This window comes from Ctenopharyngodon idella, chromosome 5 (genome assembly GCF_019924925.1).
Source record: "Ctenopharyngodon idella isolate HZGC_01 chromosome 5, HZGC01, whole genome shotgun sequence".
In the NCBI taxonomy this organism is placed as follows: Eukaryota; Metazoa; Chordata; class Actinopteri; order Cypriniformes; family Xenocyprididae; genus Ctenopharyngodon; species Ctenopharyngodon idella.
The window spans coordinates 45232333-45256703 of NC_067224.1; the positions used below are offsets into that span (position 1 = coordinate 45232333).

At 35.3% G+C, this 24371-nt stretch overlaps 1 protein-coding gene across 1 annotated transcript; it reads right to left on the reverse strand.

Moving 5' to 3' along the window:
- Positions 1-6941: 6941 nt before the first annotated feature.
- On the reverse strand, positions 6942-22947 carry LOC127513529 (cytosolic phospholipase A2 gamma-like). Its single transcript, XM_051895393.1, has 14 exons — positions 22824-22947; positions 22522-22633; positions 16152-16294; positions 15872-16073; positions 13523-13634; positions 13304-13444; positions 13046-13111; positions 12908-12952; positions 12093-12290; positions 10858-10989; positions 8175-8252; positions 7956-8110; positions 7695-7860; positions 6942-7613 (listed from the first exon to the last, which is right to left on the reverse strand). The coding sequence occupies exons 1-14, from the start codon at positions 22847-22849 to the stop codon at positions 7447-7449; spliced, it is 1743 nt and encodes a 580-aa protein (XP_051751353.1). The 5' UTR covers positions 22850-22947; the 3' UTR covers positions 6942-7446.
- Between the last annotated feature and the right edge of the window lie 1424 nt (positions 22948-24371).

A 24371-nucleotide genomic window follows, 5' to 3' on the forward strand; every position in this document is an offset into this window, starting at 1 on the left:
AACCACTTCCAAATGTGGTTTTAAATCAGATACATATCTGATATCTGGACATGCGATCTATATGGCAAGCTGTTTTGACTTTTATTTATTTTCAGGATATGACTTCTTGATGTCAACAGTTCAATTCTTGATATCAGGAATTACATTTCCACTAGTAAAAACTATAATTCTTGATATCTGTACTTGTATTTTCACTAGTTAAATGTCACCATAGGCTGCCATTCAAATTCAATTGTTGATATCAAGAATTGATTTCTTACTAGTTGAAATTCCAATTTCACATATCAGAAATACAATTCTTACTAGTTAAAATCATAATTTTTATTATCAATAATTACTTTGTTGCTAGTGCAAATATCTGTTCTTGATATCAACAATTGAACTGCTACTAGTAACAATGTCAATTTTTGATATCAATAATTGGATTGTGAGTATTGACAATGTTCGTTTCTGATATCATGAATGTGATTGTTACTAGTAAGAGCCATTTTAGATATCTGAAATTATACTGATATCAGAAATACATTTTCAGATATCAAAAATGAACATTTTTACTAATAACAATGTAGTTATTGATATAAAATTTTTTGATTTTTTTACTAGTAAGAAGTATTTCTGATATGTGAAACTGGAATTTAAACTAGTAAGAAATCAATTCTTGATGTCAACAATTGAATTTGAATGGCAGCCTATGGTGATATTTAACTAGTGAAAAGTACAGATATCAAGAATTCTAGTTTTTACTAGTGGAAATGTAATTTCTGATATAAAGAATTCATATCCTGAGAATGAATAAAAGTCAAAACAGCTTGCCATAGTCCTACGTCTAAACACACATATCCGATTCTCCTTGGACTTCCAACTCCAAGCCAGCACAAGGCGAAGGCGACACGTTTGCTCACTGAAAGGTAGCTTTTATGTTGTTTTACGAAGCAAATGTGCCTGTATGCACTCGCACTAAAAACTCGCAGCTTTATTATTGAGGTGGGAACTTTATGTCTATTTTTTTCTTGAAAGAAATTGCATGCACACGCACACATTAAGCAGCTGAATTTCAACCTCTGCCTGGTTAATTTGGGGTGCAAACTTGGAGTCACGGTGTATGACGTCAACAGACTCGCTATGGCAAGCCGTTTTAGCTTAAATTGTTCCCAGTGTTACTCGTCGTAATTGCATTTTTACTAGTAAGAATTCAATTAGAGAGCTCTCTAATTCAATTCTTACTAGTAACAATTATGATTAGAGAGCTCTATAATTCAATTAGAGAGCTCTGCAATTGCATTAAAGAGCTCTATAATTCAGTTCTTACTAGTAACAATTATTATTAAAGAGCTCTCTAATTCAATTGCAGAGCTCTCTAAATCAGTTCTTACTAGTAAGAATTACAATAAGAAAGCTCTTTAATGCAATTCTTACTAGTAACAATTCCTGTTACAGAGCTCTACAATCATATTCTTACTAGTAAAAACTTGTATTCATTAGATGCAAAATAGATTTGCGATTACACCCATTTCCCTCCCCAAATCCCGCCTGCGATGCTACTCTTCAAAATAAAAGTCCAATTAGAACGAATTGTTATTGTGTCAGAATGACCACAATACTGAAATGAACTTGGATATGTTTTGCTATTAAAAGATAATATTTAATCACTACATTAATTCACATCTTTACGTTTTATATGGTAATGATAAAGTTTACCAGACAAAATATAGGCCTAATCTCTTTAATAAATAAATAAATAAACAATAGTAATATATATAAAAAGAAAAGCCCAAATTAGGAGTATGCGATATTGACAAATAATATATACATTTTTGGGGATTTTTTCGACAAGGATAAGGCAATATCTTGCTGATTGTTTTTGTGAGGCCTGGTTTAGGCCTGTATAGAACTACCAGTAAGTGGCAGCCCAATCCTGTCTTAATGAGTGATTCATTGAATCATTCATTCAAATGGTTCGTTCAAAATGGTTGTTTCATTTAGAAACGAAGCAAATTATTGTCTTTATGAATTGGTAATTGAATCATTGACTCAAATTATTCGTTTAAAAACACATTCACATCAAGTAGCCTACGAAACATTGCACTGTTGCTCTGAGATGCACAACAGTTCGGCCCCGGCATCGTTTGAAACTATTTTCATTGGCTAAACAGAGCAAAAACAGACAATATTGTGTCCAAAATGTAACTCACTGAATATTAACTTTTTGTTTGTTATAAACTATATAAGTATAAAATTCGTGATCACGCTATGTTATAGGCCTATTAAAAATAAAAACTCATACAGGGATATTTTTGTCCTCATATAGCAGCATTACTGGCTTCATCATGCAGTGAATGTTTTGGACTCTCAAGTCGTGTTTTCGTTCGTCTTTTGCAAAGTCAGTGACACTCGATAGCGAATGTCAGCTCGTATATCGTTAAAATGACAATTCATCGATGATAAATATCGCACACCCCATAGCCCAAATTGCCTCAGCATTATTTTATGAGTAGAAAATTCAAGTAAAACTCTCACAATGCTGAACAAAATAAGTATTTTACAATTTTAAAATATCTGCATACCTAATTATTTATCTTTTCTGAGCGAGTGTGAATTCACCTTAAAATACAACAGCACGTAGCATATACCTTCACAACGGGGCTAAATGCACACCTTAAGAAAAATGTGCTTTTCAGTACTCCGATATTAAAACAATCAATTTAGCAAAGTTTGTAGCCTACTATATTTGGTTTATTTTGATACCTATAAAATAATTCATTTTTGTTCAACAAATATACTGTCATTTAAATATGTTCATTTTGAAAAGCTATATTATTACTTATATAGGCTAGCCTACTATTATTTTACCCAAAATATAGAATCAGCCAAATTAGTGCTGAGCTGAATTTTTGTGCCATCTAGTGGTTTAAAAGAGAATAAAGTCAAACGCGCCTTCAGCCCGTCTATAAAGCATAATCAATAATGCTATAATGTTATAATGGTTTTAATCAACACCAAAAATAGTTAGGCCTATTTCTTATAGGCTATATAATGCTTATATCAGATCATTAGAGCCTCTACGTTGCTGTTCATCATTGAAAACGGCTTTACTGAACAACCTGGAGTGCCATCGCTCATTTTGTGAATATGCATGAGGCGTAATTATCATAATAAGGTAGTGCTGAATAGAGAGCAACACAATGCAATTCTTACTAGTAAAAATTCATTTAGAGAGCTCTCTAATACAATTGTTACTAGTAAGAATTCAAATTAGAGAGCTCTTTAATGCAATTCTTACTAGTAACAATTGAATTAGAGAGCTCTCTAATTCAATTTTTACTAGTAAAAATGCAATTACGACGAGTAACACTGGGAACAATTTAAGCTAAAACGGCCTGCCATAGTCTCGCGCCTAGTGGTGGAAATTTTGATTCTTCCAAGAGATTCGTTCATTTTCAGTTCGTTCACCAAAATGATTCGTTCACTGATTCGTTCAGTGACCATTCCTTCATATTACATAAATACGCCAGCAGGTGGCGAAAAAGAGAGACAGAAAATAAATAAATAAATAAATAAAATGTGTGCCTAATCTAGACCCAACTCATTAAATAAATAAAATAAATTTAAATAAGTGGTTTAGATGACCAAAGCACAAGGTTTTCTTGCATAATTAACATTTTAATTGTTTGGTCAGACATTTACACATTCATAAATCTGGGATTATGTTAAACGTGGAGTTATGTAGGCTATGTTAAATATCAATATATTAACAAGCGTATGTGCTCAGTACCTATAACTGCGCTTTGCATCCTAGAGTGACTCGCATGCTAAATGACCGACCTACCGGGTACACTCTCATTCATTTCATCCACAAACGAGATCTTTCTCTCGTTCAGACTCAAAAGTCATTTTATTTAAAAGAAGAAAACTGTAAAAAAAAAAAAAAAAAATACAAAATGCACACAAAACCAGTGCGTACAGTAATCATTTAACCATCAGCTTGCGTTATTGAGCGTTTGTGCCCAAGACACTTGCAAAAATGGGTTTACAAAAAACACATTTATGTTTATTTGCATTTATGCATTTGGCAGATGCTGTTATCCAAAGCGTCTAGTGCTGTTATTACAGGGACGATCCCCGTGGATCAACCTGGAGTAAAGTGTCTTGCTCTGCAGAGATCGAACCAGCAACCTTCTGCTTACCAGCTCAGTGGTTTAGCCCACCACACTACAAAAGTAATAAAGCTGAAATAAAAAGAAACTGAATGAATTAATTAATGTGTTTAAATGTTTTACAGGTAGTCATGCTGATGGAGAGCAGGCACATGAATGTTTGGAGCAGACACAGCGGCAGCCAGATTGTCCCGTACGTCTTCTCCCACTCTTGCTTCAAGGTTGTGGGGTTCAGGGGTCCATCATCATGATCTTCCTCATCCTCTGGATCGACGATGTCCCCATTGAGGAGAGCAGCAATGTTCAAGTGCAACCGAACTCAGACTACCTCCTTCAGGTAGTCTTGGGTTTGGTACCCCGGTGCGCACCCGGGTTCGCATGACAGCTTTCACATGAATGATTTTTCATGCAAACCGTGCCCCATTTCGAACTAAATTGCCAGTGTGAAAGCCCCCTTAGTCATAATGGAGTCAACCTGTATTGTTCTCTGAAGCAAGAATTCAAAGAGTAAACGTTCAGTGGGAGCGAGCTACTTTCTGTTTCCAGTGAAGTAGAGCTGCATGATTCAATGACATACGTTTTTAAGTCACTTGTCAAGTGCTGATATGATCTTGCTAAGCATGTGATTTGTTTTCCATCTGCGTTTCATCAAATGATGTTTTCCTGAAAGTGTGTGTGTGTAAACTTCACATGACTGTCCTGACAACCACATTTTTCCCTTTAAGCTCAACAAGTTGCTTGAAAGAAGTGAGCTTGCTATTGCTGAATCAACAGGTAAAACAAAACTTCTTTAGCAAACTAAAGCAATTCAAATCTGAACATTTAAATTTAGTAATTATATATGTATATACATACACACACACACACAAACTAAAAAATATATAAGTCATTTACATACATGCATGCAAACATATATATTAGGACTGGGGTGGGGGGGGGGGGGGGGGGGGGGGGGGTGGGGGGGGGGGGGGGGGGGGTTCAATTCACTTAACTATCACAACTTTTTTTTTTTTAGATTTTGAAATCAATTTTTTTATTCCAGAATCTATATTAATTCATATTAAATTGCTTCATTTTAGTCCTTGCTTATAGTCGAGAAATCTGCCAAAGAGGAGGAGTCTTATGAGGACATGGGCTTCGGCCTGTTTGATTAAACTGCTGAATGAACATCAGTGTCAGTTTAACACCAATAAAACATCTGGAAACAACAGTTGTGACTCTTGTGTGTTTGGATTGGTGTGCGCACATGTTTTGTGTGCAGAAAGTGTAAATCTTGCTGTTGATTAATTCCTTTAAGTAAACTTTTAGTCTTCAAATGCACAGGTAGCTTTATCAATAGGTCATTTTCACCACAAAAACATGTCATTGCAAATAACTAAAATAAACTTAATTCTTTATAGTAGAAACATTTCAGGATCTGTTTTACTTTGTTCAGATAGAAGTTAAACAATGCAATCCCTGGATGCTAACGAAATATTACACCATTTATACCGGATTTTTTGCTTAATATTTGTTGCTGTAGGGCAGAATAACATTTCTATGTTTGATCCTTTACTGCTTGTAGTTTCTAAAGTATTACTTCAAACATATATTTAAACCTGTATTTTATGTATTTTAATTTAATATAAAACTTCCATATGTTTGATTACAGTTTTGATAAACTACTAGTAATAAACGTTTGTTACATATTTGTCAGTCATGGATAAATGAAACACAAATAAGATTCGTGCAACAGTACTGTACAGTATTTAAATGCACAATTTCCAGGGTTAGGGATTTTTTATTTATCAAACAGTCTCATGCATTTGACCTAATTGACGTTTACAGTTATATGCCAACATTATAACCATGTTCATTCTTTTACAAAGTCCTCCTGAAGTCAGTAAAATCACCAAAATTACATATTTAAAGTTTTTTTTCCTGTGAAAAAACATTTCTTCATGCCTTAAAATAACGCTACACCCTTGCCTCAGTTAGTAGTATACGCAAAGCAATGAATATGCAAATTAGCCCCGCCTCCACTCACTCACGCAGCTCAGAGATCCACTCGGTCAACTTACTGAGGTAAACGCTGCACAATGGAATCGCTCTTTACAACATCGGAGACATAACGGTAATTAATATGATTAGTGTTTTGCTTGACTATGTTACCAAACAGCTAATAATGTGTTGCTAATGTTACACCCGCCATATTGCTAATTCTACACAATTTTTCATATCAACAGACTCTCGAGACTCCCCCGCTAATTCGCTGTTAATGATATGCTAAAGCCCGCCGGCACATCGACGTGATTGGTTACAAGGTAGTTGGTGACATCACATACACCAGCGATTTCAAATCTGTTTTTTTCACTTCAGATTTAAGGAGAAAATACTCAGCAATGGTGCTGACTGATGAATTTGCACATGGTTTGTCTTAAAGCATATTAAAAACACCACATAGACATATAAACAACATTAAAAACTTGATTTTCACCACAGGGGGACTTTAACTGATTCAATTTGATTGTTTTCACAAATGGGCTGGTTTATACCGATTCTAAGGAATCAAATACAGTAGATGCATTTTTGAAAACATGATTACTAAACTAAAATCAAATAGATTCAAATACTTAACTTTTTTTTAGTGTATTTAACTGTTAAGGGCATGGAAGAAATTTCTGGGAAATTTAATTATTACACTGCGTTTAGGGAAACCAAATCAACCAAATTAATAAGAACCCATTTTAAATGTCCCCTAGTAAGGGGAAAGAAAAAATTATGAAATTCTGAATTGACCAGTCAGCATTCAGGATCATAACTCTGTTTTATTATAATCAGCATGCAGAAAGAAACATTGAAACATGCAGAAACATATTAAACAGAATTAGCAGAAAAAAAGCATTTTGCAGAAAAAAAAAAAAAAAGCTAACAGAAAAAGAAATTAAACGCTTGTAAAATGACTGATATGCAGTGTTGGGGAAAGTTACTTTGGAAATTAATGCATTACCCCCATAAAAAGCAACTACTGCATTACTTAGTTACTTTTTAAGGAAAAACTTCTGCACTTACGATTCCTCTCAACATGGCGACAGGAGAGGCATCAATCAATAAAAGGAAAAACAAAGTAACTTGTGCTGCTTATTTGTAAAAAAGTAACTCAGATATTAAATTGTAAATTTAAAAGTAATGCATTACTTTACTAGTTACTTGAAAAATGTAATCTGATTACGTAACTTAAGTTACTTATAATAGGTTACCCCCAACACTGCTGATATGCAAATCAGTTTAGTCTATATTCAGATTTTACATGTTAGCGTCTAGATCCTTTTTGCCCAACGGCCGCACGGATCTGCTCCAGCAGTTTTCCTCTGTTGTTTGTGATGTTTTTTCCAGCGACCTCCACGAGATCAGTGATCATCTTAGCGCTGTAAGGACCTTGAAAGGTCTTATAATTTTTCCTCCAGTCCTCAATTTTGTCTGAAGAAACATTAACACACTTAAATCAGAACACAGTGGATATTTCAGTTTTATTCAGGACATTGTAAGATTTTAACTTGCCTCCACAGTTGACCACATTAAAGAGAGGGATGTGGATCACGGTTGGAGTGTTTTTGCCTTTAAACACATAGAAGTCCTTCGGTTTCTCTGAGTGTCCACTGGGAATGTTGACCTCAGGGAAAGGGATGTTTAGTTCCTTGCACGTCTTGGCAGCTTCCTTCACCGTCTGCAGTGGAAAAGCAGCAGAATTTCTCTTGTTTTTTTAATCACTAATATTTTCTTATGAGTGAAACTGTAGAGAATTAAATATGCGTGTAATACCATGAAAGGATCACCCTCACTGAAATCCAGGGAAATGATGAGGTCGATGTTTCTCTCTTTTCTCAGCACTGAGAAGTAGGGTGAGTTGAGCAACAGCCCGGTGTCTTCAAAGTCTCTCGTCTCAGTTTCCAGAAGAGTGGAGGGCACTGCTTCATCTGAGGGATCACAGCATTATTATATTATTCACAATGAATTTCCAGTCAGCAGGTCTGTTCTTACCTGTCATGTTGTGGAGGAAGTTATGATTCCTGCCCCAGATCCACTGATTCATGCAATTAATAATGCTCATCCAAGCATCTGTAAAACAAATGCACTCTTATTAATAAAGTTCTTCAGTTTTAAGATTGAGTAAATAGTTCTTTTGGCCCTCTAGCGGTTGAAGCATAACACTAAAAGTTACTTACGGCGGAACATTGTTTTAATCGTTACGTGATGCGAGTTGTGCTTCGGCTCCTGCGCGGATGAATCTGATCAGTGCGAATGTCACTAACGACATCAAAACTCCCCCGATAATAATTCAAGAAAGATGGAAAACATGTCTTATAAGTAACTTGTATCTTATAACGGTTGTTTTGACTTGTTGAAATCGATTGTTTTAAAATAATATTACAAGGTTTTGGCAATGATTGCTATTCATATCAGATAACCGTGGAAACTATAACTCTTCATATTCAGTTTTTCTGCTTTTTTTTATCAGCAATTCTGTCTTTCCACATGACTTTTGCCTCCAGAGAGGTTTGTAAAAAGACAGGACATGTACATTAGTGAGTTCTTCTTATTCTAGTATGTGTATCTTTTTTTTTCTTTTTTGTTTTTCATAATTGTTTTAAAATTTTGCCAAAAAGCAAAAATAGGCAAAATAAAATGTCCTATTTAAGACCTCAGTGAGTTCCAGTCACTCATACGTCACGTTCACATGTTGACCACATGATGTCGCCATGACACAATGAGAGCATATCGTGTTTTTGTGTCAATTATGGTAAAATAGAATAAAAATGACATGAAATCACTTTTAAAACAGCTGACGAAAAGCAAAAACGAAGGTATCATTACACAAACTTAATGTCTAATGTCTAAAGTTTGTTTTTACATTCATATTCATTGGAGTCAGGACACGCCGCCATCTTGGAATTTACGTCAAATGAGGTCAGGTTGATCGATGTACCCCGAGTTCATACGCAAAATGGCTGACTTTGAGTGGCGTTTCAGACGTTATTTCCTAGAAGGAGGTGGGAAAAATCCAAAATATGATCTGTCTGGAACATAGTATAAGTATATTTATAGGCAAATACTCAAAACTGGTTTAGCGATTGTTACCAGCGTAAAGATTGTTTTCTGAACTTAGTTCATGCAGCAAATGTACTGCTATGCTAACTGTTGATTCGTTTTTTATTACTGGTTCTGTCGCTTTCGCTTTTTGCTTGTAAACTTGTTTAGTTTCAATGTTCAGTTGTTGTGGATTCAAGCTATTATGACACCTTCCACTGCATATAGTAGCCTGAACTTCTTTCATTTATTTATAGATAGATAGACGTAAACACGGAAGTATGCAGTTTCAAGCAAAATCCATCCCGACAGCTGTCAAATATAAATAGGCTGATTATTATAGGTTTACGGTAGTGATTTGAGGTAAGGCAAAAACTTGGTTTGACAGTTGGATTTGTAATATACTCGCTGGTTATTTACATTTTGTTAAAGGGTTAGTTCACCCAAAAAGGAAAATAATGTCATTAATTACTCCCCCTCATGCCGTTCCACACCCGTAAGACCTTCGTTAATCTTCGGAACGGAAATTGAGATATTTTTGTTGAAATCCGATGGCTCAGTGAGTCCTACATAGGGAGTAATGACTTTCCTCTCTCAAGATCCATAAAGGTACTAAAAACATATTTAAATCAGTTCATGTGAGTACAATGGTTCGATATTAATATTATAAAGTGACGAGAATATTTTTGGTGCGCCAAAAAAAACAAAATAATTCGACACGCTGGTTCATTATGCTCTGAAGCTTCCTGAAGCAGTGTTTTGAAATCGGCCATCAGTATATAAGTCATTATTTTGTTTTTTTTGGCGCACCAAAAATATTCTCGTCACTTAATTTTAATATTGAACCACTGTACTCACATTAACTGATTTAAATATGTTTCTAGTACATTAATGGATCTTGAGAGAGGAAATGTCATTGCTGGCTATGTAGGCCTCACTGAGCCATCGGATTTCAACAAAAATATCTCAATTTGCGTTCTGAAGATTAATGAAGGGCTTACGGGTGTGAAACGGCATGAGGGTGAGTAATAAATGACAGAATTTTCATTTCTGGGTGAACTAACCCTTTAATTTTGACAGTGTAGTTTTGATTTTGAGTTCTTATCGAGAACAATGTTGGCTGTATAGACTTCTTGACTACATGTTTCATTACAGGATCAGACAAGTATTTTGTTTTTTAATAGAACTAACTGGTTTTCAAAAGAACCAGAGGATGAAAAGTTATTTGAATCTTAAATATCTAAAATATTAAATGTACAGTGGTTTACGTATCAATCTCACTATAAAATAAAAAATTGCCATCCATTTGAATTACACAGTTTTAACACAAACTAATAAACTTAATGTGATGCATATTTGTCAGTCGTACATAAATGAATCAGTTTTCTATAATAGTGCTAAAGTGTTTTTTTTTTTTTTTATTCACAATAACCAGGTTGAAACAGGTTCTGACCTGTTTTATTTATGTGTGACTGACAAATATGCATCACATTACGTTTATTAGTTTATGTTAAAACAATGGATGGAAATTTTGGGTAACAGTAAGGTACACTTAAGGTGTAAATCAGCATCCACACAACTCTAGAAAAGTGGTGTGGAGAATGGATGGATGGATATTAGAAACAGTTCAACCTACCTAATATCCAGAAACCAATCCGATCACTCAATCTGTTGTATTCATCCGTGGTGTAACTCTTCACATTCAGTTTTTCTGTTTTTGTATGAGCAATTCTCAGTCTGTCCTCATGGCTTTTGCCTCCAGGGAGGTCTGTAAAAAGACGGGACATGTACATTAGTGAGTTCTTCTTATTCTAGTTTGTGTATCTTTTTTTTTGTTTCATGGTTTGATTTTCATAATTGTTTTTAAATTTTGCCAAAAAGCAAAAATAGACTGTCATACATTTTTTAAAATTACATTTAATCATTAACAGATGCTTTTATCTAAAGCGACTTACAAATGACACATTTTAAACGCAGATATGATATGAAATATGGCCGTTTGTATTTTATACAGTATTTATTTATTTTTTTAAAGTTTCCTTCTCAAATCTAAAGGCCTGTTCACACCAAGGACGATAACTATAATGATAACTATTTTAGCGTTCACATCGTCCAGCGCACAATATCGTTGTTTATTAAAGGGCTAGTTCACCCAAAAATGAAAATTCTGTCACCCTCAAGTTGTTCTAAACCTGTATGAATTTATTTCTTCTGCTGAACACAAAAGAAGATATTTTGAAGAATGTCTGTAACCAAACAGTTAATGGACCCCATTGACTTCCATGGTATTTTTTTTTTTCCTACTATGGAAGTCAATGTCCATCAACTGTTTAGTTACACATAATCTTTCAAATATCTTCTTTTATGTACAAAAGAAAGAAACTAATACAGGTTTGGAACAAATTGAGGGTGAGTAAATTATGACAGAATTTAAAGTAATCCATGTGACTCCAACCTCAATTTTATGAAGTGACGTGAGAGCTTTGTGCAAAAAACAAAATGTAGCACTTTATTTACAAAATATTAATCTTGATATTAATATTAATATTTTTTAGGTGAACTAACCCTTTAAAGCGACAGTTTTGTCGTCGTCTGCTTTAAATGCTCGAGCTCTTTAAAGCAGGATGGATTCTGATTGGCTGTCAATGTTTTTATTGTTCATCGGCTGGAAGAAACTGTTCTGAAAGTGATTCCAACGATATTGTTTCTCTGCGCCGTTACAGTTGTGGTGTGGACTCTGCTATTCTTTTATATTTAGAGCGATTTTAGAACTATATCTTTATAGTTCTCGTCCTTGGTGTGAATGGGCCTTTAATTAAGACGTGAACACAAGGCTGTGAAGGACATACAGACCAATAAGTGGCTTGTTACCGTTCAGTGTTGTCCTGATGGATTCATCAAGAGCAGAAGTATCTTCCCCAGTCAAAACAGAGAGATTCATGTCCACGAGGTTCATGAGCACCTGGTAACACTCGTCTGGAGACTTTGGATCTTGTTGTCTGCGGTCTGACATACGGTCCAGTTGTGCTTCTGGTGGTTTGATTGCTTCTTTACTCCTCTCAGGCTGTTCTATAAAATTTAGGGTCACATGATCCTTCAGAAATCATTCTAATATGCTGATTTGCTGCTTAAGAAACATTTCTTCTTCTTATTATTATTATCATATTTTTGTGAAAACTGTGATGCACTACTATTCAAAAGTTTGGGGTAAGATAAAAATGGATACTTTTATTCAACAAAGATGCATTAAATTGGTCAAATGTGACAAAATAGACATTGATAAAGATTTCCATTTCAAATATATGCTGTTTTTTTAAACTTTTTTCTATTCATCAAAAATCCTGGAAAAAAGTATCATGATTTCCATAAAAATATATATACGAGAAACTGTTTTCAACATTGATAATAATCATAAATGTTTCTTGAGCAGCAAATCATCATATTAGAATGATTTCTGAAGGATCATGTGACACTGAAGACTGGAGTAATGATGCTGAAAATTCAGCTTTGATCACTAAATTACATTTTACTTAAAATTTTAAATTGTAAAACTATTTTAAATATTACTGTTTTTACTGTATTTTGATCAAATAAATGCAGCCTCGGTGAGCAGAATTGCAAACATCAAATCAGGGCTGATAAATAGTTAAATGAAATTTATAAATAAAGACTAAGAAACACTTTACCCTTCCTCATTTCCTGAAATATTGTTTCCTTTTGTTGAAAGAAATCTGAAAAACAAAAACAAAACAAAAAAAATATCAAATGGATGGTAATGAAATAACTAATAAATAATAATTTAAGCCAAATTCAGTCCACAGAACCTTTTATCTTTTGCCAGAGGAATTTCTTAATCTCCACTTCATCGGCTAAAGCGCTTCCGCATAGAGCTGCAGAAAAACAGAGAATATCAGCAAACATGAAGTTTACAATAAAACAGAGGACACCTTAACACATAACATAAATAGTACATATTTTTATGCAATAAGTTAATAATACAGACCTGAGATTTAGGTCAATGACATACAATATAAGCTGATATTACAAATAATATTAAACTCCCCTTTAACAGAGTTTGTTACCTTGCAGGTACAGCATGTCAAATTCATCCTGCTGATTTGTCTGGGAGCCTTGGTGAAACTTGCTGCCAAAGTTGGAGGTGTCCACAAACGCTCCAGTGAGAGAATAACCTGCTTCATGTGGAGTGATCTCAAACCAGGAGTCTGCAGACAGAAACACGTCTATATAACAGCCGACACAAGCAAATGAACTCTCTGTCTTTCTTTCAGACAAACACAGACCTCTGTTATCGTGCTGTTTGCACTTCTTGTCGATCACGGTGTAGATGGGAAACGGGACTTTACCGTCTTTGCTCTGCTGGCTCCACTGCTCTGTGAGTGTGTGTTCGTCTATCTATAGAGAACACAGATTTTGCAGCTTCATGTTATTGTAGAGACTGGACGACAAATGCATTCCATTTCTTCAATCACCAATAAGTTCAAGATTTAAAACTTGTACAACAACAGTTATCTTGCCTCAAAGCCTCAAGTATCTTTACATTTACGCAGTGAGAGACTTTATAAAGAGAATTTTAGTAAATTTCCTCATTTCATTCATGCTTGAGATAAAGAAATATGACTGTTGAAGTACAAAAGTCATTTTGGAGATTTTACTTTTCACGTCAGTTTTATCTCTGATGTTGGTTAAAACGAGTGAATATGCTTTACACTGTATTTTCAGATATAGTCTGATATAGATATTATATAGAGTTATATAGATATAGTCTATATAAGCCAGATTTTATGAACAAATGACTCTTATGAACTGGTTCTTTCAGTTAGTCAAAACACACAGCTCAACCTGTCTAGCCCTGGTGTAGCCCAATTCATGAACCGGTTCTTTTCATTTAGTCAAAAACACATCGCAACCTGTCTACGTACAAATCACTCTTATGAAACCGTTCTTTGTAGTGAGTCAAAAACACACAGAGGGAGCAACATGTGCAGAGACCAATTCATGAACAAATGACTCTTATGAACCGGTTCTTTTTAGTGAGTCAAAACACAGCGCAACCCGTGTAGCCCGATTCAGTGAACCGCTTTTGAATCACTGAATCAAAACCTGATCACTAAGTACATTGCAAGATATCAATAACTTGTTCTCGGTAAAAATGCTACTTTTCCCTGAGTAGGTTTGAGAAATTGTTTTTTTCCCCCCACACAACCCCTGAAGAATCACGGGGTGCATACTGTTTTTTTTTTTTTTTTTTTTACGAATTCGGCGGGAAAATCGAATCTCATCCGGATAAGATATCTGATTCCACAGCGTTTCTCCACATCTATTTTGACCTTTGTAGAATACCGTAAGCATTTTCTCGTCAAGAAGATTTCGATCATGGCGTTAGGTAAGAATCTATTCAAAAACGTTTTAATGTTTAAACGAAAACTCGATCTTACTTTCGGTGATAACGACAAATGCGCCGCTTTAAAACGATATGTGTAAGTTATTGTGAAAAGCGCAATTTAACTCGATTTACTTTATATTATAAATATTGTTAATTAATCACATAATACTTATTTCAATGGATTCATTATTCATAGTATCAAGTTAATTTTCTCACCCATCTGTGTATTAATTTTGTGTTATATATTCTCTATGTAGTAGTCTAGACCTATTCCTATAAGCTCAGAGATATTTAGAATAAGCTGATATGCTTAATAGAAAATGTCTGTTACTTCTTTTTATTTTTTAAAGTAAGATGATTACTTTGTGGTACCTCTAAAGCAGTGGCGTAACTTTGTTTTAAAAAAGTGGGTGGGACAGGAATGTGTGTGTCGGGGGGGAGGGTATTGTAATTGTATCATTACAATAATAAATGCACAAAATTCGACATAGACCTCATGTTTAATATGATAGTTTCGTCCTTACATTTACTATAATACGATATTTTGTTAGTCTGGAAAGTATTTACATTTGCCAATAAATCGGCGATTAGTATTGAATTGTCCTGATGGACGAGGGGTAAAGTTTTTGTTCAGCGTGCCAGAGGTTCTGGGTTCTAATCCGGCCTCGTGTAATTTATTTTATTTTTTTCTCATTAGATGTTCATCAGTGATTGTATATCAAGAGCAGGGACACGTTTATGTGCATTTTTGTTGGGTGATTTAACCGGAACGAATAGAATCTCCGGCCGATAGATTGAAGCGCTCGTCCGTGTGAACACTGCGCACGAGCGCCAAGAGAACACTGTTGCGCCACTGATAACAGCAGCAACGAGCACTCAACATGATTTCAAAAACAACACATCCCAGCGCCTGATCGCCCATTATTTAACACAGCGAACAAATTGCTAATCAACTGGAGATGTTTCTTTTATATTAGTATACATCCGTGCCGCGAGATGTTTCAAAAAGTGGTGGGGACAATATCGACCCTGGCAAAAAGTGGTGGGGACATGTCCCACCCGCAAATTAAGCCTATGCTCTAAAGGAATGCAACTGTTTTGCATATCAATGGACTCAAAAGTCAGTCCATAAATCCACAAGAAATATGCATTATTGCTAGCTTTGGTGTCACTCCTCATAGTCCTCTTGCCACCCTATAAATAATTTCCAGATTTGTCCCTGGTCATGAATAGGCTATTTACAGACCTCTTTCACGCATGACGTGATGAACATCACTGCCCAGACGTCAGTCAAACTGAAGAAGTCTTTCTCATAGTAATATTTCTTCAGTTTGGAAACTGCATTTGTCCAGCTGACTTCAGGACCGCTGAGTCTCTTGATGATCTTGTCTTTCACGGTCTCTAGTTTGGTGGACCAGTCTGGTTCCTTATATAAGGAGGCCATACACCTTCAGAGGAACAACAAATGCTCTCATTTTTGACATTCAACCAAGTGTGTGTGTGTGTGTGTGTCTCAGGGTTCGTACCAGGTGGATCCAGACACTCCGCTCAGATAAAGGACACAGTCCAGAAGACCTGTTTTCTGGAGCTGAACCAGGGATCCCAGCAAACCCACCATGGCTCTTTGTCCTCCTCCAGAACCCAGTAAGGCAATGTTTGGCACCTCATTCTGAAACACACACACACACACCATTCAAAGCATTTTATTTATTATAAACAAACGTTCTTCAAGTAACGTTAATTCAATGTTATCTGGTCTTTAATAATATTCTCAAAACGTTAGCATAAAAAAGTTATTTATACATCATTCATGGAGCGTTATTAATTTTCTAAAATGTTTAGTTAGATGTTTGTCTAACATTTTTAAATGCTACTACTTGCTTCAGAATGTTCAGAGATTGTTCAAAAGTAATGTTTCAATAATGTTTGCAAAATGTAATGTAAAAAAAAACTGGACGTTTTAAACATTCAGAAATTATAACATTTTCATAACTTAATGGGAATGTTAGCAAAAGATTCTTAGAACATATTTTTGTTTGCTGGGAGGGGTGTGCCCGAATATAAAATCCGTATTCGGAAAGGCACGGGAAAAAAAAAAAACAGTCTACGGATCCCAGAAAGGGACATGGTTAGTCGTTCGCTAGCAGGAGCCTGTTACTTTGTAGCACAACAGATTTCACTCACCACGTAAAGAGAGTAAGAAGAGATGGCTGATAGGACAATGGTGAATGGTTTGCAGTTTCTGAGCATCACTGACAAATATCTAATCTTGTGAAATGTGTAATAAGTACTGACGCTCCCTAGTATACACAGCACATGTGATTGCGAATCTCGAAAGTAAAAGCGCGCGCGCATTCAAAAGCGATTTCAGTACTCCGCATATTAACAGCAGCTTCCTGATGCTGACAAATTATTTACCTTATAATTACCCAACTATATAATTGTGAGAGAAAGCATATATATAGAAAGAAATATATTTTTTCCTCCCATCTCATGTGTATTCCCTTCAGGGGCTCCGTAGTACACGTCATTTCCTTTCCGAATATGGTATTCGGCTTCGGGCACATCCCTAAGTGCATTTTTTAATATTTAGACCAATTATATTATTGATTGCAATCAGGATGTGAAGAGAGTTTCAACCAGTACAACAAAAAGTGTTTATGAAAAACATAAAATTGCACATTGAATATTGAAATTTAATCCAGTCATAAAAACTAAATTTAGTATATAGCATGGAATGTCACGGAATTTGTCAATTTTTTGATGAATGAATAAAAAGCAGGGCCCTGATTTAACAATGGTGCGTACAGACAGATTTGTGCGTAGTGAGTGCGTAAGAACAGTTTCTTGCAAAGTGTGGGATTCACCAACTTGTACTTATACGTAAAAATGTGTGTAAATATAAGCACACCTCTGAGCATGCTTACGCAGCGAATCTAGTGGTAGAATAGCGGCACTACACATAAAAAAGCATTTAAGAGTGTCACAGTATGCAGGGCTCGACAGTAAGGACTGCCCGATGGCCCGGGGCCAGTGTAAATGATGATCGGGACAGTAGACGGAAAAGTCACTTGCCCGATCGGGCCAGTGTTGTAGGGGTGTGCATTATACAGTATCTCACAGAAGTGAGTACACCCCTCACATTTTTGTAACTATTTCATTATATCTTTTCATGTGACAACACTGAAGAAATGACACTTTGCTACAATGTAAAGTAGTGAGTGTACAGCTTGTATAACAGTGTAAATTTGCTGTTCCCTCAAAATAACTCAACACACAGCCATTAATGTCTAAACCGCTGGCCACAAAAGTGAGTACACCCCTAAGTGAAAATGTCCAAATTGGGCCCAATTAGCCATTTTCTCTCCCCGGTGTCATGTGACTCGTTAGTGTTACAAGGTCTCAGGTGTGAATGGGGAGCAGGTGTGTTAAATTTGGTGTTATCGCTCTCACTCTCTCATACTGGTCACTGGAAGTTCAACATGGCATCTCATGGCAAAGAACTCTCTGAGGATCTGAAAAAAAGAATTGTTGCTCTACATAAAGATGGCGTAGGCTATAAGAAGATTGCCAAGACCCTGAAACTGAGCTGCAGCACGGTGGCCAAGACCATACAGCGGTTTAACAGGACAGGTTCCACTCAGAACAGGCCTCGCCATGGTCGACCAAAGAAGTTGAGTATCATGTTGGCAGTATTCCAACATGATAATGACCCCAAACACACTTCCAAGACGACCACTGCCTTGCTAAAGAAGCTGAGGGTAAAGGCCAAGCATGTCTCCAGACCTAAACCCTATTGAGCATCTGTGGGGCATCCTCAAACGGAAGGTGGAGTAGCGCAAGGTCTCTAACATCCACCAGCTCCGTGATGTCGTCATGGAGGAGTGGAAGAGGACTCCAATGGCAACCTGTGAAGCTCTGGTGAACTCCATGCCCAAGAGGGTTAAGGCAGTGCTGGAAAATAATGGTGTCCACACAAAATATTGACACTTTGGGCCCAATTTGGACATTTTCACTTAGGGGTGTACTCACTTTTGTGGCCAGCGGTTTAGACATTAATGGCTGTGTGTTGAATTATTTTGAGGGGACAGCAAATTTACACTGTTATACAAGCTGTACACTCACTACTTTACATTGTAGCAAAGTGTCATTTCTTCAGTGTTGTCACATGAAAAGATATAATAAAATATTTACAAACATGTGAGGGGTGTACTCACTTCTGTGAGATACTGTATATTGTCTTTGATATCGTAATTGTTGATTTAACGATCTGTCATTATCGAGTATGTCCCTCACCTTACAAAAACCAAACAAAAACACATCCACTGAGTGCACGCATACACTACGTGATGTAGTTTAGTAGTTTAGACTAGTGCGCGTGCATATTTAGAGTGTACGTGATTTATTAAAATGCATTTAGAATGCCTCCAGAATTAAAGATAAGGGCCAAAAATGCCCCTGTATGTCTTTTATATTTATATAATTTAATATAGTTAACCAATATTACACGAAGAGCGCCATTTTTCTCTAACAAACTTATTTTGCCAATGAAAATAGTTTCAAACAAAGTCCACAGAATTGATTTGCGTCTGAGCAACACTTCCTGAATGAATCAACCGTTTGAATGAATCGGTTGAATCTCAGTGACTCGCTCATTAACACGGACTTGCTGCCACCTCATGATGGGTTAAATTTCATATTTAAAGTAGCCTGTCTTTTAATTTTATATATAATTTCAAATAACAGTATTTAATGTTTTATATTTTCAACATTTCAAAACATTATTTATGCATCTATAACTGCTCTTGACTGATTAACTTTAATAAAGTTTAATCTATAGACAGTTATATTATACATTAGATTACAGTTTCTGTACCTGAAAATCTCCTGTTTAAGCCTACATAAACCTGAAAAGCGCCATTTATTTCATTTGTTTGTTCTTTTGTGTTTATTTGTGTTATTACTTGTAATTTGATTATTTGTTCTTATTTTATTACTGTTTAGTAATATTTAAAATTTAAGTGAGTTAATCTAGTAGCTTTTGGTGTTATAACCTTATTTATTAAGGATACATGTATCAAAACAACGAAAACAATAGTTAGGTTTATTTTATAGGCCCATTTTCTTTTCTTTTACTTTATTCATTTTTTGTTGTGGGGCCAGTTTTGGCAGGGCAAGTAAAATTAACCACTGGCTCAACTGGGCCAGTAGAAAAAACTCCTTAGCGTTGAGCCCTGAGTATGCATTAAGCAATCCACATATGTCCTGTGTTTCCTTTAATTATAAAACACTCAATTTATAATTTGTCTAGTTTTAAACACGATGCGTAACTAGTGTCAAACCCTGTAAAAGACAGCTATGAAAAATGTTTGCAATGGCTTATCTTGCGTTATTGGAAGACTTGGCAAACAATGTTTTCTAATATTGTGCTGATCTGCTTGGCGAGAGTGCTCTCTTTGCCACTATAGAGACAGTGCACATTTAGGCCACGCCCACACCAGGGGGGAAAACAATCCAACCGTCTCCATTGACTTTGTATTGCGTGAGGCTGCCTCCTTGTCATTTCTGACTTATAACAAAAACAGAACAATGTCTAAAAGCTGCTGTGTGACAAAGTGTACAGCAAACAAACTAAAAAACCCAGAACTAAGTTTTTATAAGCTACCGAACCGTAAAAGCCAGCCTTTAAGGAGACGAAAGTGGATACAGGCAATAAGACGTGAAGCATCAGCAGGAAGAATGGGTAAATTTTGGGATCCTGACACTCAGTATGCCTCAGTAAGCCTACGTGTGCAGTAAACATTTTGTCACTGTTAAGTCAAATATCCAAATGTCAGTTTTATATATTATATTTATATTATATATATATATATATATATATAGTTGCTGATTACGTTACCCTCCAGTGGGCATAGTTCTCATAGTAATATGACATGTCGCGCTCTGTCTCAGTCGCCTGCATCCACTTTTTAGTCCTTTTAGTTACTTAAATGTTCGTTTTTTGGATCGACAGCTTATAAAAACTTCTGGGTTTTTGGTTCTGGGTTTTTTAGCTTGTTTTCTGTACACCTTGTCACAGCGCAGCTTTTAGACATTGTTCTGTTTTTTGTTATAAGTCAGAAATGACTAGAAGGCAGCCTCACGCAATACAAAGTCAATGGAGACGGTTGGATTGTTTTCCCCCCCCGGTGGGCGTGGTTTTCAGATTATGATGCGTGTCGCTCTGTCTGTGTTGCGCTGAGGAAAAAACACAATCACGTGATTTTTAAGGGAAGTGTTGTCACCATATATGGTTCATTGGAGGCGTTTCCAAATGCTAATGACCCGTGAACAGTGAACGAGCATGTTACTTACGCACATGTGGGATTTACCAACAATGATTGCTTACTCGTGTGCATAAAAACTGCGTGCGCACGTTTGATTAATACGGATTTTCTTGTACTTAGGCACATTCTAAATTTCATTCGTAGGACAAAATATAGAATCTTTTCTACACACTGTTGATAAATGAGGACCCTGGTCAGTCACTTAAATCAAATCATGATATAGACTAGTGTCTGTGAATATTAAACCGCAAATAGACTATTTAAATATGAATCCTGCAAGTCTGTGTGCCTCTGAAATGAATGATGTGGAAGCGCGGTTTCATTTACCTCACACACACATGCGCAATTTCAGCAACCGGTCAAAATAAAAGTTCGATTTAACTTGTGTTAGTGTTGAACAGTAGAATTTAGATAAATTAAATAAATCTTTTTAAGGAATAATCTCAGTTTTTCTTCCATGTTTTAATTTTAACAGTAAAGCTCTGTTGTGCAGCATTGTTTGACAAAAAAAGTTTAATTTCATGATTAACACTCTGGAGTCGGCGGTATCGCCGGCTATCCTCGGTTTTTTCTTACCAGTGTGAAACAGACTAAAAATACTCTATCAATTTTGGACATATCAATTAAGAGTTATATACCATTCTAATCTGTGAAATGTCTTCTTTTATTTGTGTACACTCAGAGTAAAAACAAAATGTTGTGCTTTTTGCAAAATAAAGAAATGTCAGGGCATGTCCAAACTTCTCCAGGGCCCCAAAAAATCCTCAGACCCCAAAGGGTTAAACGATAAATTAAATGGTATGCGTTCATTTGATTGCTAGAAAAGTTAAAATACGGAACAGAATTTCTGAAAAAACAAAACATTTCATAAAAATACTTTTTTTAATTAATACATTTTGTTGTTTTTAAGAATTCAATTAATTAGACATGCTTTTTGATTATTAAAATGTATTTAAACCATTAAATGGAATCTAGAAAATTAAAATATTAATTTTATTATTATTAAAAATAAAACAGAATTTGAGGGGAAAGAATAAAACCTATATCATAGGGCCCTAAAAAATGTATTTTTTTGTTAAACTTTTAATAAATTGTTGGTAAATTGGATAAGTTTCATTATTTCAATTAGTTAGACATGCTTTTTGATTACTAAAATTCAATTCAACCATTAAAATAGTCTAAAAAAAAATAAAACTGAAAAAAACGGAATCCATAAAAATTAAAGTGGTTTTCACCATACTTTACGGTGTTTTACTATAAATATATATAAATAGAAATTATGTAATGGTCAGGAATTTGTTGAGATAACGTTGAAGTGTAGTTAAAAACTTCATACGTTTCATTGTTATCTGCATGTGTGAAAGTGACGATGAACTAACATCACCTTGTACCGTTTAATCAATGCTATTAACATTGACGCATCAGTGCTGACTTAGCATTGTTTCAACAGTTGCTGCTATGAATGGCATAGTTCAAAAGAGTGAAATTGTTGTGACATGTGATGTTCATCGGCCACAGCACCATTCACAGGTCATCTCAGATATATGAAGTATAAAATAAGAAGCTTTACCTGACTGCACTGTATCTGAAGCTTCTTCAGGCTTTCTAGAACAGATTTTCTCCTTCCGTCTACAAACTCCTCCTCCTCCTTATTCAGAGAGGGTTCGATTCGCACCTTACCGCTGCAGCGACAGACAAACAGTCCTGAATGTAACTTATTTGATATTTAGATATTGAATATTCTAGATTTCAATGCAATTAAGTCTGCAGTTTATGTTGAACAGTTATTATCATAGTTAGACTTTAATTGTGTAAGTAATGTAGTACAAAACTTATTTTAATGCTTCCATGAATCTGAGCAGGATTACATACCTTTTCTGGGGTTTGGATGCGCTCATCTATAAAACAATAGAGTCCACATGCAAGTCAGTTTCTGTTATTTGAGATTATATATATATATATATATATATTATATGAAGAGTTTGATTCCAAAATGCTATAAATCCATTTTGATTAATTTGAGTAAAAATGTGTTTTCTTTACCAAGAAAGTGGCAAGATGAAAACCACTATTTTCTGTTTTAAACTTTCACATAGCATCTTTAGGTTATAATAACATTAAAAATTAAAATCCAGATTTTGATTTTCAAAGATTTATTATAAAAACTGATTATTTTTCCCCCAAAATGCAATAAATCCATGACACGTTTTTTTTTTTTTTTTTTTTCTCTATCAGATGTTTAGAATCAAAACTAGCAATGCCAGATTCGAGAATTAATCATTCTTGGTCAAACGGCTTTAAAAACTGTTCAGTTTTGGGGACTGTGACAGAAGTTTGATGCTGTCGTGGAACAAGCAACAGCCACCGGCATTTTTCCTCCTCCTGAGTGCCTCATCTTCTTAATCTCCTCACGTAAATGATTAGATTTCGATGGCTTATGTTTCTTACTCACTGCAGAAACACCACATGTTCATCAATGTCGTCAAAATTATTCATTTTTCTGCCTTTGTTGATCACAAAGTACAAAGTAGATAAGGAAAACTAGGAAGCGGGTGTTTTCAGAGCGCCGCCATTACTGTTTACAGTGCGTGGAATGGTGCGCTGTGATTGGCCGAGCAGATATATCGCGTTCTGCAGAGAAGGGAGATTGGCGTTTTTCGGTTTGGAAAGAAGGGAGAAAATATGACAGAATAACACGGCGGATATCGCATTTTAAGTAAAATTATAAAATGACTTACCGACCAGATACAATACTGTTTTTTTTTTAAATGGTGTTTATCGCGTTTTGGAACCAAACTCTTCATATACACTGCCTCCAAAAGTTTAGAAACGCCCTAGAAAAGTGGGGTTTTGGACAATATTGGCAGGAATCCTTTTAATTTGTGATAATTTTGCACTGATAAGGGACAACACAAACTACAAAAATATATTTTATTGCATAAACAGCTTATACATAGAAAAAACTTAATTTTCAATTCATCAAAATATCCACCATTAGCAGCTATCTGACCTAAACTGGGTTCTAATTGGTTCATTGTATTCTAAACTTAATTGCCAATCAATTGTTGAAGCTATTAAGGTGTGCTGACCCCAAAAATCTTTTACAAACCTGGGCCAAGTTTAAACCAGTAACCAGGCATCACAGCTGGCAAAGGGGCATGTCTGACTTTGACATGTATATATTGCATTATTATGTAAAAATGAAAAGTCAAGTTACTTTAATGTATTTGCACCAAAAAATGATAAGGATTTATGCTGATATTGTCCAAACTTTTGGAGGGTAGTGTATATACTGTCTATAATACAGCTGATTGTTTCAGATGTCATGCAAATTTACATCCTTATAGTTTTTATTCTAATAGAGTCAGATAAATAAAATGTAAGGATCAAATAGCAGCACTGTAAAAAGTTTTTTTTTTT